Source organism: Heloderma suspectum, chromosome 11 (assembly GCF_057233095.1).
Source record: "Heloderma suspectum isolate Gila_16-S chromosome 11, 16-S_ref, whole genome shotgun sequence".
In the NCBI taxonomy this organism is placed as follows: Eukaryota; Metazoa; Chordata; class Lepidosauria; order Squamata; family Helodermatidae; genus Heloderma; species Heloderma suspectum.
The window spans coordinates 5,864,762-5,878,098 of NC_139468.1; the positions used below are offsets into that span (position 1 = coordinate 5,864,762).

General features: G+C 45.3%; 1 protein-coding gene across 1 annotated transcript in view; it reads left to right on the forward strand.

The window, feature by feature from the left end:
• The window catches only part of TRPM1 (transient receptor potential cation channel subfamily M member 1), a 153,929-nt gene that overhangs the window by 93,027 nt on the left and 47,565 nt on the right, over positions 1–13,337 (forward strand). Inside the window, exons 7-10 of the mRNA XM_084816707.1 lie at positions 6,915–7,089; positions 8,794–8,917; positions 12,232–12,304; positions 12,610–12,710. Coding sequence (XP_084672833.1) covers positions 6,915–7,089; positions 8,794–8,917; positions 12,232–12,304; positions 12,610–12,710 — 473 coding nt within the window. The remainder of the gene's footprint in view (positions 1–6,914; positions 7,090–8,793; positions 8,918–12,231; positions 12,305–12,609; positions 12,711–13,337) is intronic.

Consider the following 13,337-nt stretch of genomic DNA (forward strand, 5'->3'; position numbering starts at 1 on the left):
TAAAATCTTAAAAACAGACTATATGTCTTTCTTATTTTTAGGAGCAAGTGGTGAATTAACCAAATAAATCACCAGCATCAGCAGAAAACTCCCATGGTTATAACTCTCCAATTCAGCTATCAAAAGTCTGTGAAAATAAACAGGCCTTATTCCAAATAACTCCAGAGGAACAGCATTGCTATATTTCCTCTGTGAGGTCATTCCACTGTCTCAGGGCCACCACTGAAAAGACCCCGTTCTATTTCAAGCAGTATGCAGATATTGGTGACTCCACTTTGTATTTCTCTGCGAGCATACTTATTGCTACCAGCAGTGAATGCAGGCCCATCATGGGCTCTTTCATGGCTGCAAATGCCATGAGTAAGTGTACCAGGGAATCATGGCCAATGACGGTTTCCTAGAGTCTGTATAACTCATATGGTTGCTAAACACACATTTGTTGTCTGCACATGTTATATTGGCTTGAATGTGTACGGTTTTGTACTTGTTACAAACAACATTTGTGAAACAAGTCTCGGGTGCATAGATCATGAGGATTACTAGCCTGTCTTTTTATAAAGCAGCAATTAACAGAAGAATCTCTTCATCTCTCTCTCTCTCCCTCTCCACTTGTATGGAAAACGGCCCGACCTGCTTGTACTTCCCGCTGTCTTCTGTAGACGTGCTGGGAGGCACACAGTACTTGTCAAACAAGCACACTGGTCTGAGAGATAAGACAATTAAGTCCTGAGAGGCAAGATATGCTGTATAAATAATTGAATGTGTCCATTTAAATTTTTTTATGGTTGGGCTTGCTTTGTTCCTTGTATGTGCCAAATGTACAAATGTACAAAGCTGAAAATGTACCAAAGCTAGCAGGCCTTTAACTGCCAGCCCCACATGACAAACCATACGTGGACACTGACTGATGTCCTCATTGAGAATCCTGGCAGAGAGGCAGAAGGATCTAATGAGCACAAAGGCTGACCCATCAGCCAAGGCTTAGGCTCTGAACCGGCTCCAAATCCCAGGGCTCGGTCCCAAATATAGATAGAGAGGTGGCATGTTTCTCCCTCTCCCGTAATAGTAGAACTCTCGCTCACTCCATTAAAATGATCTCTGGTAGATTCAGGAGAGACAAAAGGAGGTACTTCTTCACACACAGCATAATTATGGAATTAGCTGCCACAGGACGTGATGGTGGTCACTGGTTTAGATCCCTTTAGAAGTGGATGAGACAAATCCATGGAAGAGGCTAGGATCCATCAATGGCTACTAGTCATGATGGGTGTATGGAACAGCCTTTGGTCTGACCCAGCAGGGCTCTTCTTATGTTCTTATGCCAACTTTTAATAAATGGGCTAAAAATACAGTAAGTACGTAAGTAAACTAGTAGAAACATAATGCCTCTGAAAATGTCTAGAACAGGGGTCCCCAACCTTTTCAGACCTGTGGGGACATTTGGGAATTTGAGAAACTGCTGGGAGCACCATCACAAAATGACTAATCAGTGAATAGCCATGTTGGCATCTAGCTGTTGCATTTACGTATGGATCTTAAGCTGTGTCTTATCCAGCAAAAACATTTGTTTCATGTTTTTGTTTCATGGGAAACAAACAGAACGAACTTGAACTCTTAATACAAGAGGGAAATTATGACCTGATAGGTATAACTGAGACTTGGTGGGATGACTCTCATGACTGGAATACAGCAATTGAAGGATATAACTTGTTCAAAAAGAACAGGAGGAACAGAAAGGGAGGTGGGGTTGCACTCTATGTGAAAAATACATATCTCTGCACAGAAATACAGGAGGAGGAGCTTGGTAGCCCCATCGAGAGCATCTGGGTTGAAATAAATGGAGCAAAGAATAAAAGGAACCTGGTGGTCGGAGTCTACTACCGGCCACCCAATCAAGGAGAAGACAAGGATGAAACTTTTGAAAAGCAAATAGCCAATGTTTTAAGGAAGCATGATGTAGTAGTAATGGGGGACTTCAATTTCCCCGATATTTGTTGGGAGACAAATTCTGCAAAACATGGCCCCTCCAGGAAATTCCTGACTTGTGTGGCGGATAACTTCCTCCTACAGAAAGTAGAGGAAGGAACTAGAGGATCGGCTATCCTTGACTTGATCCTAAGCAACAGAGATGACTTAGTGGATAAAGTAGCAGTTGCGGGAACTCTGGGGGAAAGCGACCATGTTGTACTTGAGTTCTTGGTTCTAAGGGGAGCAAAAGCCGAGTGTAGACAAACGTGTACCCTGGATTTTAGGAAAGCTGATTTTGATAAACTCAGAACAATGATCGGTAAGGTCCCATGGCAAGCGACGCTAACGAGAAAAGGAGTCCAAGATAGGTGGGAGCTTTTAAAAAAGGAAATTCTCAAGGCACAATCACAAGCAATTCCAACAAGAAGAAAAGGTGGAAGACAACAGAAGAAGCCAATGTGGCTTCACAAAAAGCTTAGGGATGACCTGAAAACAAAAAAGGACACATATAGGAAGTGGAAAGAAGGCCAAGTAACAAAGGAAGAGTACAGGCAGATAGCACAGAATTGCAGGGATGGCGTCAGGAAGGCTAAAGCTGAGAATGAGCTGAGGTTAGCAAGGGATGTTAAAAACAACAAAAAGGCTTTCTTCAGCTACGTGCATAGTAAAAGGCAGAGGAAAGAAATGGTGGTTCAGCTATTAAATAAGGATGGCAAAATGATAACAGATGACAAAGAAAAGGCAGAGGTGCTCAATTCCTACTTTGGCTCAGTCTTCTCCCAAAAGAGGGTCTATGACCCCCCTGGCAAAGGCAAAGTACAGGCTGAAGGGGCAGGATTGCAGCTTGAGATCGACAGGTCAAGGAACACCTCATTACTTTGAATGAGTTCAAATCTCCAGGGCCAGATAAACTGCATCCTAGAGTCATAAAGGAACTGGCAGAAGAACTCTCAGAACCGCTGTCTATTCTCTTTGAGAAATCATGGAGGACGGGGGAAGTGCCAGATGACTGGAGGAGGGCTAACGTTGTCCCTATCTTCAAAAAGGGTAAAAAGGAGGAACCTGGGAACTACAGACCAGTCAGTCTGACATCAATCCCTGGGAAAATTCTGGAGCAGATCATAAAGCAATCCATCTGGAAGCACCTTGACAACAATGCCGTGATTACTCGAAGCCAACATGGATTTGTCAAAAACAAGTCCTGCCAGACAAATCTGATCTCATTTTTGGATCAAGTAACCTCCCTTGTAGACCGTGGGAATGCTGTAGACATCATATACCTCGACTTCAGCAAAGCTTTCGACAAAGTGCCCCATGATATCCTGATGAGCAAACTAGCTCAAAGTGGGCTAGATGAAACAATGATCCGGTGGATCCACAGTTGGCTACAGAATCGGACTCAAAGGGTGCTTATCAATGGGACCTTCTCAAACTGGGGAGAGGTAACGAGTGGGGTACCGCAGGGCTCAGTCCTGGGCCCAGTGCTCTTCAACATTTGTATTAATGACTTGGAGGAGGAGGTGCAGGGAATGCTGATCAAATTTGCAGATGACACAAAATTGGGCGGGATAGCTAATACCTTGGAAGACAGAAACAAAATTCAAAGTGATCTGGATAGACTGGAGCTCTGGGCAGAAAACAACAGAATGACATTTAATAGGGACAAATGCCAAGTTCTGCACCTAGGAAAAAGGAACCAAATGCACAGTTACAAGATGGGGGATACGTGGCTCAACCACACTACAAGCGAGAAGGATCTTGGAATTGTTGTCGATCACAAGCTGAATATGAGCCAACAATGTGATGTGGCTGCAAAAAAGGCAAATGCTCTTTTGGGCTGCATTCATAGAAGCATCGCTTCCAAATCCCGGGAAGTACTAGTTCCCCTCTACTCAGCACTGGTTAGGCCTCATCTGGAGTACTGTGTCCAGTTCTGGGCACCATACTTTAAGAAGGATGCAGACAAACTGGAGAGGGTTCAGAGGAGGGCAACAAAGATGATCAGGGGACTGGAAACAAAGCCCTGTGAAGAGAACCTGAAAGAACTGGGCATGTTTAGCCTTGAGAAGAGAAGACTGAGGGGAGATATGATAGCACTCTTCAAGTACTTGAAAGGTTGTCACAGAGAAGAAGGCCAGGATCTCTTCTTGATCATCCCAGAGTGCAGGACACGGAATAATGGGCTCAAGTTACAGGAAGCCAGATTCCGGCTGAACATCAGGAAAAACTTCCTGACTGTAAGAGCAATACGACAATGGAACCAATTAACTGGGGAGGTGGTGGGCTCTCCCACACTGGAGGCCTTCAAGACGAGGCTGGACAGCCATTTGTCAGGGATGCTCTGACTTGGATTCCTGCATTGAGCAGGGGGTTGGATTCGATGGCCTTGTAGGCCCCTTCCAACCCTACTATTCTATGATTCTATGATTCTGTGTCTGTTGGACACTGCAACGTCTCTTTCCTATGGGATTGTCTAATTTAATTGCTGGCAGTGTTTTAGCTGGCATTAGCTAAAACAGCTAATGCTTCATTTAAACATGTTTTGGCTATGTCCAATAGTTGCTTCTTTTGGGGGAGGAGGTTATTACACAGATAAATTTTGTACTGGGACAGTCTTTAATATTCACTGATGTACACACTCTTTTAAATTATTTATCTGCTTCATGAAAATTAACAAATGGTCAGCGTAAATGGATTCTCCCTGCTCTTTTGACACCTAAAAGACTGATATTGCAACATGAGCACAACATGAGCACAAAGGCTGACCTGTCAGCCAAGGCTCAGGCTCTGATCCTGCTCCGAATCCCAGGGCTCAGTCCCAAAATATAGATAGAGAGGCGGCATGTTTCTCCCTCTCCCATAATACTAGAACCCCCAGTCACCTCCTATAATGCAATGGATTGAGAAACTTACAATGCTTTCAATATCTGAATGGGTGACATATAGGCGCCCCCTTCAAATGGGTACTTATTTGGATATTTGTTAAAGTCTATGCACAATTGCTAGAAAGTTGTATGCATTTCTCTCTATATATATGTAGGTATGTATGGGTGCTTGCAGGTGCCACATTGGGGACCCCTAGTCTAGAATGCTCTTAAGGGACTAAATAAGTACAGTTCTACTTCACAGATCTGAACCAGCACATCTGGGTGACATCCAGTTGGACAACTGCTGAATGTTGGGAGACCATTGACAGACATGCATTGGATCCTGGAACTCTTGGGTTTGACATCTTTTGCGCCCCCACCCACGCTACCTAGACCAATAGCTTGCACATGCATGCACACACACATACACACCTATCTTTCTGCTTGAGATCCTTTATTGTAAAACAAGACAGGAGCAATATTAGTGTCGAGGGCTCCTTGGAAGTCTCTCTCAGTCTAATCCAGTAGCCAAGTCCAGACACAGACAAAGGAATTCCTTGCAAAGCTTTATTCTTCTTTTACAACTTAACAACTATACCGATTGCAACTAGATCTGAGCAGCACAGTACCTATGCCCTCAGTTGGAACAGTTGGTCCCCGTTTGGAAGGGAATTACTGGCAGACCCCTGAACTTAAGGACTAGGGAGAGTCCCTCCCCTTTTCCCTTGGAGCCTCTGGGCGCAGCCGTTGTTTGCGCGCCAGCCTGGCACTTCGCCTCCTTTCCGCGCCCTCCATCTGGCACCGCTCTCTGCGTCTGCGTCGTGCATCCACTAAGTCTGCTATCTGTGCTTGGTCACTCCCTGGACTGCTAACTAAACTAGGAATGCTGGTGGGAGGCATCTCCGTCAGCGGTTGGCCCTGGGAAAGAGGAGCGCGCTCCTCTCCCAGGAGCGACTGCTCTTCCTCAGAATCAGAACTACTCTGGGATTCTATGGGCTCAGAGTCCACCCTGACAATTAGTTCCTTTCTAAGGGCCAGACTAGATGTGGCAATGGAAGTGTGCGAATGCATTCCTGTCATCCTTAAACTTTTACAAATACCAGCTGCTGCGGCCAAACTGGATCAGAACCAGGGCAGAGGTGAGGGCAGGGAGAAGATTTAACCCTTTCCATGCACACCATTTTCCCAATGAACATGGTCAGCCAAAAAAACATAGGCGCGTACCGCTTCATGAACCACCATTGTGTGCAGAGTTGCCATAAGACTGCCCAGAGTCTCACAGTTTCCCACCCAGCAGCCCCAAGGCCCCCTCTACTGAACACCATAACCTTTCAAGGCACCTTGTGATGGTCTCTGCACTACTTATCATCCCCTTAGCCCATGCTAGGAAGAAGTATACAGCAGTGTCGTGGGGGGGAGGGCGGTGTTGAAAGTATGGAAAAGGTGTTCAAATAAAAGCTCTCTGTCAAGAAGAGAATGTGGGTTTTCTTCTGCTTCCCCTCCAACCAGCTATTACAGCACTTTGAGGGTAATCTCTTCATAACATTCTCCCTTCAGCTTTTTAGGTTTAAGCATCTAGTCCCCGAGTACACATAATACCGAGTGCCATATACACAGCTTGGGGATATTTCCCCCCCTTTTAGTCCTGCAGCTTCCTGACAGGTGACCAGATCTGCATGGATCACATGACCTGTGGGCTTCCCTTTGTCATCCTATGCCTGGAGATCACCGTGAGGCAGGGACAGCAAAAGGGTGCTCACCTGTCATCTCTAACGTCGACCGGCCTGACAAGAAAGAGCTTATGATGGGCCTTAGCAGAGGTGGATGTCGTTTTGCAAGGGGCGCGTCACTGTGACAAGCACGTCTGTGTTATGCTGCTGCAGCTGTCATGGCCTGCCTTGAAATTAAGAGCAGAGTCGTTTCATTCTTGTTCTTTTAGATTTCATGGATTATTCGGGAGCCTTTCTTTTTCTCATTCCCTGGTATTTGCATGACATCCTGGCTAATGGAGCGGCTGAAGTTTCCTCTCGTTCAAAACATTTATTTGCCAATTAATGACCTTCCTGGTTTGTCCTACAGGACTGGGGCAGGGTGTCCCTGTGGTCGGACTGATAGTCGAAGGGGGTCCCAATGTGATTTCCATTGTCTTGGAATGCCTACGGGAAGAGCCGCCACTCCCCGTTGTTATCTGTGACGGCAGTGGACGAGCATCCGACATCTTATCATTTGCACACAAGTATTCTGAAGAAGGAGGGTAAGAATACTGGACACCTTAGTCCTGCCTTCCCCAACCTGGCCCTCCCCAGATGTGTTGGGACTGCAGCTCCCCCAGTTCCCAGGCAGCACGGCCAGTGGCTGGAATTGCGGGAGTTGCAGTCCCAACACGTCTGGGGGATGCCAGTTTGGGGAAGGCTGCGTTAGACCACGCCGTGGCACTACATGGACAAGCTTTGTGGTTCTCCCTCCTCCCCTTACTTACGTTACTTCCACGTTCTCAGCAAACCATAGTTTTCCATTGCTCGGTTCAGGGATAATACTAATACATCATTTAGCATTACACGAGTGAGCGTGCTCACGGGCTTTGGGCTTGAGTGTTCCCCCTTCCTCTCTCCTCTGGCACATGACAGAGGCAGATGTTGGAAGCACCTTGCTTCCTGGTTTAAATTAGCCATCATCTGTTCTTACATCCAAACCAGGCCAAACAAACTGTTCTTACTTTAAACTATGGTTTGTTGAAACAAGTCGAGATCAAACTGAAGTTTCTGATTGTAGCTTTTTAACAAACCGTAGTTTAAAATAACAGCAGTTCTTGGTTCAGACGTAATGACAAATCACAATTTGCTCAAAGGAGGAAGTGGATGCTTCCAGTCTTATCCTCACAGCTGTGCCAGAGGAGGGGAGGGGAGGGGGAAGCACTCAAGCCCCATCCAGGACCAGTTGTGCACCATGATCCAGATCTACGGATTTCCTGACCCACAGCACTTCTGTCTTGTCTGGATCACGTTTCAGCTTGTTCATCCTCATCCACCTCAATACCGCCCCCAGAGCCTGTTTAGGGTTTCCAGCGCCTCTGTGGTATTAGAACGGGGGAAGCAGCATGGGGCCCATGGGCACCAGTGTGGTCCCAGACACCTTTCTTGTCACCCACCAAGGTCCTTCCAGCTGCTGCAACTTCATTTCCCATTACTGTCTCTGGGCTACAAGATGGGGCTCTGAGACACTCTTAGGAAGTGAAGACAAGAGAGAGAGGGGCAGAGGGGCAGAGAGAAAGCACATCTATGGGTGGTGATCCAGAGTGAGAGAAAAAAAGAGATGAGGTAATGAACTGGCTGATAAAGGAGGCGGGGAGAGAAAAAGAGTTTGCCTTCTGTGGAACTGGTTGCTGTTGGCACTAAAGACTGTGGCTTCAAAGGGATTGTTAAGTGTGTTGTGGCTCAGCCCCATCCTCTGCCTTGTGCTCAGTCGTTTGGACCGGTTACTTGTGCTTTGTTACTAGCAATGCCTCCCATGGCAGCCATTTTGTGGTAGTGCCCACAATAGTTTCTCAAATTGCCAGATATCCCCATGGGCCAAAAAAGTTGCCTGCCCCTAGATTAGAAGGTAGAAAAGAGTGCTGGCCTGTGTGTCATCTGCTTACTGAAGACACCTCACTCAAGTCTCTGAATGATTTCACCCAGCAGTTTCATTTAGTTGAATGAAAGCATGAAGGGACAAGGTGGAATCTTGAGGCATCCCAAAGGACAGTGGCCAAGAAGTGAAACAGAACTCCCCCAGGACCTGATCCCTACCTTACAGCTAGGACTGGGCACTACAACTCAGTGTCCCCCAGTCCCGTACCAGAGAGGTGGTCCAGAAGGATACCATGGTTGGCCACAAAGGTTTGTTTAAAATCTTTTTGTTAGTTCCTGAAGCCTGAATGTGAAACTGTTTTTGTCTGTTTTGTCTCTATTGGGTTTAGCATCATCAGCGAGTCTTTGAGGGACCAGCTGCTCGTTACCATTCAGAAAACTTTTAGCTACAGCCGGAATCAAGCCCATCAGCTTTTTGTGATACTCATGGAATGCATGAAGAAGAAAGAACTTGTAAGAACCTTACAATTCATTCTGAAAACAGGGCCCAAATACACACTATATTCAGCACGGGCCACTTCCTTTCTCCAAGGAAACATGTATTTATTCATTTATAGTATTTTTATAGCACCTTTTCCATAAAAAAAACCATCACAACAGTGCACAACAAATCAAAAACAATAAAAACAACATCATTAAAATCCACAATAAAACTTTACCTTAAACGTTAAAACCAGTGACACCACGAAAAGCAGCCACATGGGTGTAGGTTTGGACTGGGAACAAAGTGTGTTTAACCCTTTCCTCTCTGCACGAATTCACTTCGTGGAGTTTCCCCTCCAGCTGCTCTTTGCCAGCAAAGGTGCTGTTTGCAGTAAATAGCACCTTTAGAGCTAAATAGTCAATGGCCAGGGTGGGGGTGATTTTGAGCTGGAAACCAATGAAAGGAGTAAAGGGTTAAACCTCTGTCCCCATGAGCTGCTCTTGCAGTCCAGATCAGGGCCCTGCACCTTGGAAAAGGAAGTGTCCATCATTAAGCATGTTCTTAAAAGCATGATGATGATGATTTTACCCTTAAAGGCAGCCTAAAAATGATTTTAAATAAAAAAAAAATAAAAATGATAATAATATAATTATTGTTATTATATCAATTTATATACTAATTATGACATACCTTATATACAGCATTTTTACCCTGCTCCTCAGCCAAAACAACAACAACAAATGGTTCCCAGGGCGGCTTACAAAGATTAATAATGAGACAGTCCTTGACAGTCGGACTTACAGTATAAAGGACATGACACAAAAGCAAAGTAGATTGGCGCTTGGGAGGACCATCGTCCTTCCCTCTCCCCAAGGAACCCTGGGAGCTTTAGCTCTATGGCAGATTTAAGGATATCGAATAGATATGCAGCATCTTTTCCCCGTTATTATCACCAGTTCTATTGTTTTGAGTAAACAATGCACACTACATACAGTAATTTCCAACCTACAAAAATTACAATCAAAATTCCCCCCACATTCTGCCCTCCCCTAGATCTACGATCAGTCCCTGTAACCAAACCTATACCCACATTCATTCCTGCCTCCCATCCTCCCTCAGAAAGAAGAATGTGTTTGTATGCCTGAACACTGTTGGTATGGATGAGATGTGAATGCCAGCCCACTTTTGCCTCTGGCCCTGCCCGCCTTTGCCTTCCGCTCCCCACACCATAGGAATGTAGCCCTCCAGAGCTGGCCCATGGTGAATGCGGCCCTCTGGCTCAAAAAAGTTCCCCCCACCCTCTGCACTGAAGAGACTACTAGGCGGATCCCACTGTATATTTGCAGCATCCTGCTGGTTTGATCAGCCAGAGTGCAGATGGATCACTGCCTGGTAAGGGCAACCTCCTTAACTGCATTCAGATGGATCACTGCCTGGTAAGGGCAACCTCCTTAACTGCATTCAGATGGATCACTGCCTGGTAAGGGCAACCTCCTTAACTGCATTCAGATGGATCACTGCCTGGTAAGGGCAACCTCCTTAACTGCATTCAGATGGATCACTGCCTGGTAAGGGCAACCTCCTTAACTGCATTCAGTTTGGCACCATCCTGGGGTTAATCCGCACCTGAGAGTTTTGTCCTGAAGTATGAATGGGGAACCTCCGCCTTAGCTATTTATCCAGTCACTTGGCAGGACCAGCTGGTCTGGCAGGGAATCCCTTCTGATTATATAATCTGCCCTTCCTTCTTAAAAGCCTCCATCCACAAATGACTTTTTTTGTATCCGCTTTGTTGCAGAGGAAATAAAGTAAGCAAATTATGGAATGCACATTTTGCAGCAATAGCTATTAGAGGGGTTTTCCTCTCTTTTTTTTAAGTGGAATTAGGAGACCAATTTGATCAGATTAAGTATTAATCCCAGTGTTCCAGTTTGGAGATAAATGGTTGCAGACAGAACATCCAGGCATCCTGTTCACTCTCCCTTCTCTGCCAAATCCAACGAGACTTGTTATGGCTTGCAAAACTCTCTGTGGACCATGACAACATATTCTGTCTTAAAAAAGAAAAAAGCAAGCAAACAGCGAATGGTCTGATCCTCCAGTGCCCCACTCTGACATAGGATCCAAGACGATCAGAGAGTAAAGTCTCAATGCAGATATGAAGGCAAGAGCCTCTCCCTGTTGTCAGTGCTGGTGATACCCAGCTTCAGTGCTTCCAGTGCTTCTGCCATGAAGCACAGCTGTGTTGTGCAAGAGGTTTACTCGTCCTCAGAGGCCCTGATCCATGCCCTGCCACTGTCTGAGACTCAATGGATGGGCATATGTGGCAATGCCTTCCCAGATGGGGAACACCCTCTTCAAGGAAGACTTAGCACCATCTTTGCCTGACTTCCTGTGCAGGACCAAAACGTTTTAGGATGGTTTGGGGGGATGTTGTACTCTGATGGTTGGCGATGTCATTGATACATATACTTTCAGGTGCTGTATTTATTTCTTTGGCTGGTCCTATTTGTGATTGATTTTGTAATTTCACTTTATATTGTTATTTTATTGTCTCTGTTGTTAGTTGCCTCGAATGTCTAAATTTTTGTCAGATATAGAAGGCAGATATACATTTTATTATTAATAATAACATATTATATGTAACAAAATAATATATTGTTATAACAAAATGATAATGATGACGATGATAGCAGCAGCTTTGGCTATTGGATGGTATAGAAATGAAATAAATAACAACAACAACAACAACGCTCTGAGACAGAGTTGCAGTGACCCTTGTATTGGACCGGAAAGGTCCGTGGTTCCAGATGCCCAGCCAGTGGTGAAAGTAAGCAGATATGATCAGGTATGATGCCCCAGCAGGAAAGTTAGTGGCAGCACCTTATATTCTGGAGGTCAGTCATGGTATTGAAAACAGATGTCATGGCAATGCATTTTCCACCACAGAAGAGTGCCTATGATTTCTGACAATAAGGATCGAATGGTGTTTTTTAATTTCCATGACAAATGGCAAAGAACTGAAGAAGCCACTTTAGCTGTGGATACAAAAACTCTGCATGTGTACCGCTGCAGCTAAAGCCAAACTTTAGACTGAGGCTGCTGCAAGAGGGAGGGGGGGAGGTTTTCTTTTTGTTTTCTATTCATTTTATCTTGCTTTTCTTTCTCCCTTTTTTGTGTTCTAAATTGTTCTCACAAGCAAGTGTGTTTGATCTTTTTCCCTGTTCCTGAAGGAGTATGCAAGCTGTTGGGTTAAACAGAATTCTTCAGCAGATGGGGGGGCGGTGCGGGGAATGGAGCTATTACTTAGGGCTTTTTTTCTTCTTGGTTTGCTGATCTTTAGATAACTGTGTTCCGCATGGGATCTGAGGGGCAACAAGATATTGAGATGTCCATCTTAACAGCTCTTCTTAAAGGTGAGTTTTCCAAGCAAGGATTTAGAACCTGGGGAAATATCTCGCTCTCCATTTGCATATCAGGCTGTCAACCCAACCAGCTCATGATTCTATAGTCATATCTCATTCATATGTCCCCTTTCAACCTGCTCTCCAGTGTAGCTTTTGAAACCAATAATTTGTCCTTAATTCTTTAATTATCATGAGTAGAATTATCTGTCTGTGTTTGTTCATTTGTTTATTCTGGTCTGTTTGTGTTTATTTAATTGGTAGAGAGTTGAAATTGCCTGCACTCTGGATGAAGTAGCAAATATTTGTTTCCTTAGGTACAAATGCCTCTGCACCAGATCAGCTGAGCTTAGCATTGGCCTGGAATCGTGTGGATATTGCGCGTAGCCAGATCTTTGTCTTTGGACATCAGTGGCCGGTAAGATCTTTACTTAGAGCAATTATTTGGTAACTGTTAAAAAAAATGGTCACAGTTATCTCAGTTTTCATGGAAGATCTAGCCATCTTTGGCCATCCCTTAATGATAATGACCTGGCCAGGGTGGGCATCAAGGTTTGGAATGGTTGGGCACCTGCCCAGGGCCCACACCCCAGCAGGGGCCCACGGACAAGAGCCACCTGGAATTGCTCCTCCTCTTCACCCTTGCAACCAGCTTGTTCACCTGCTTCTCGCTCCGTCCCAAATAACGGTGGTGGTGATAAGGAACTGCAGCAGATGCCATGGCCTACTTGCTCAGAGGTTCTCTGCCAGTCGAACAAGCAAGTGGTGGCGATGCTTATGAGATGGTCACTAAGGGAGGGGGCCCACTGAGGGTGTCTTGCCCAGGGCCCCAAAAACCTGGAGCCAGCACTGGACCTGGGAAGTCTGTGTGACACAAGCTTCCGATAACATGCTCTACATCAGGTTAGATTGGGATGTACTGGTACTAGATCACAGGGTGATCCCCAGTTGATCGGCAAGGGTTTCTTACTCCCTATCATTTAACAATAGCAAGTAAGAACATAAGAAGAGCCATGTTGGATCAGACCAAATGCCAACATGCTGT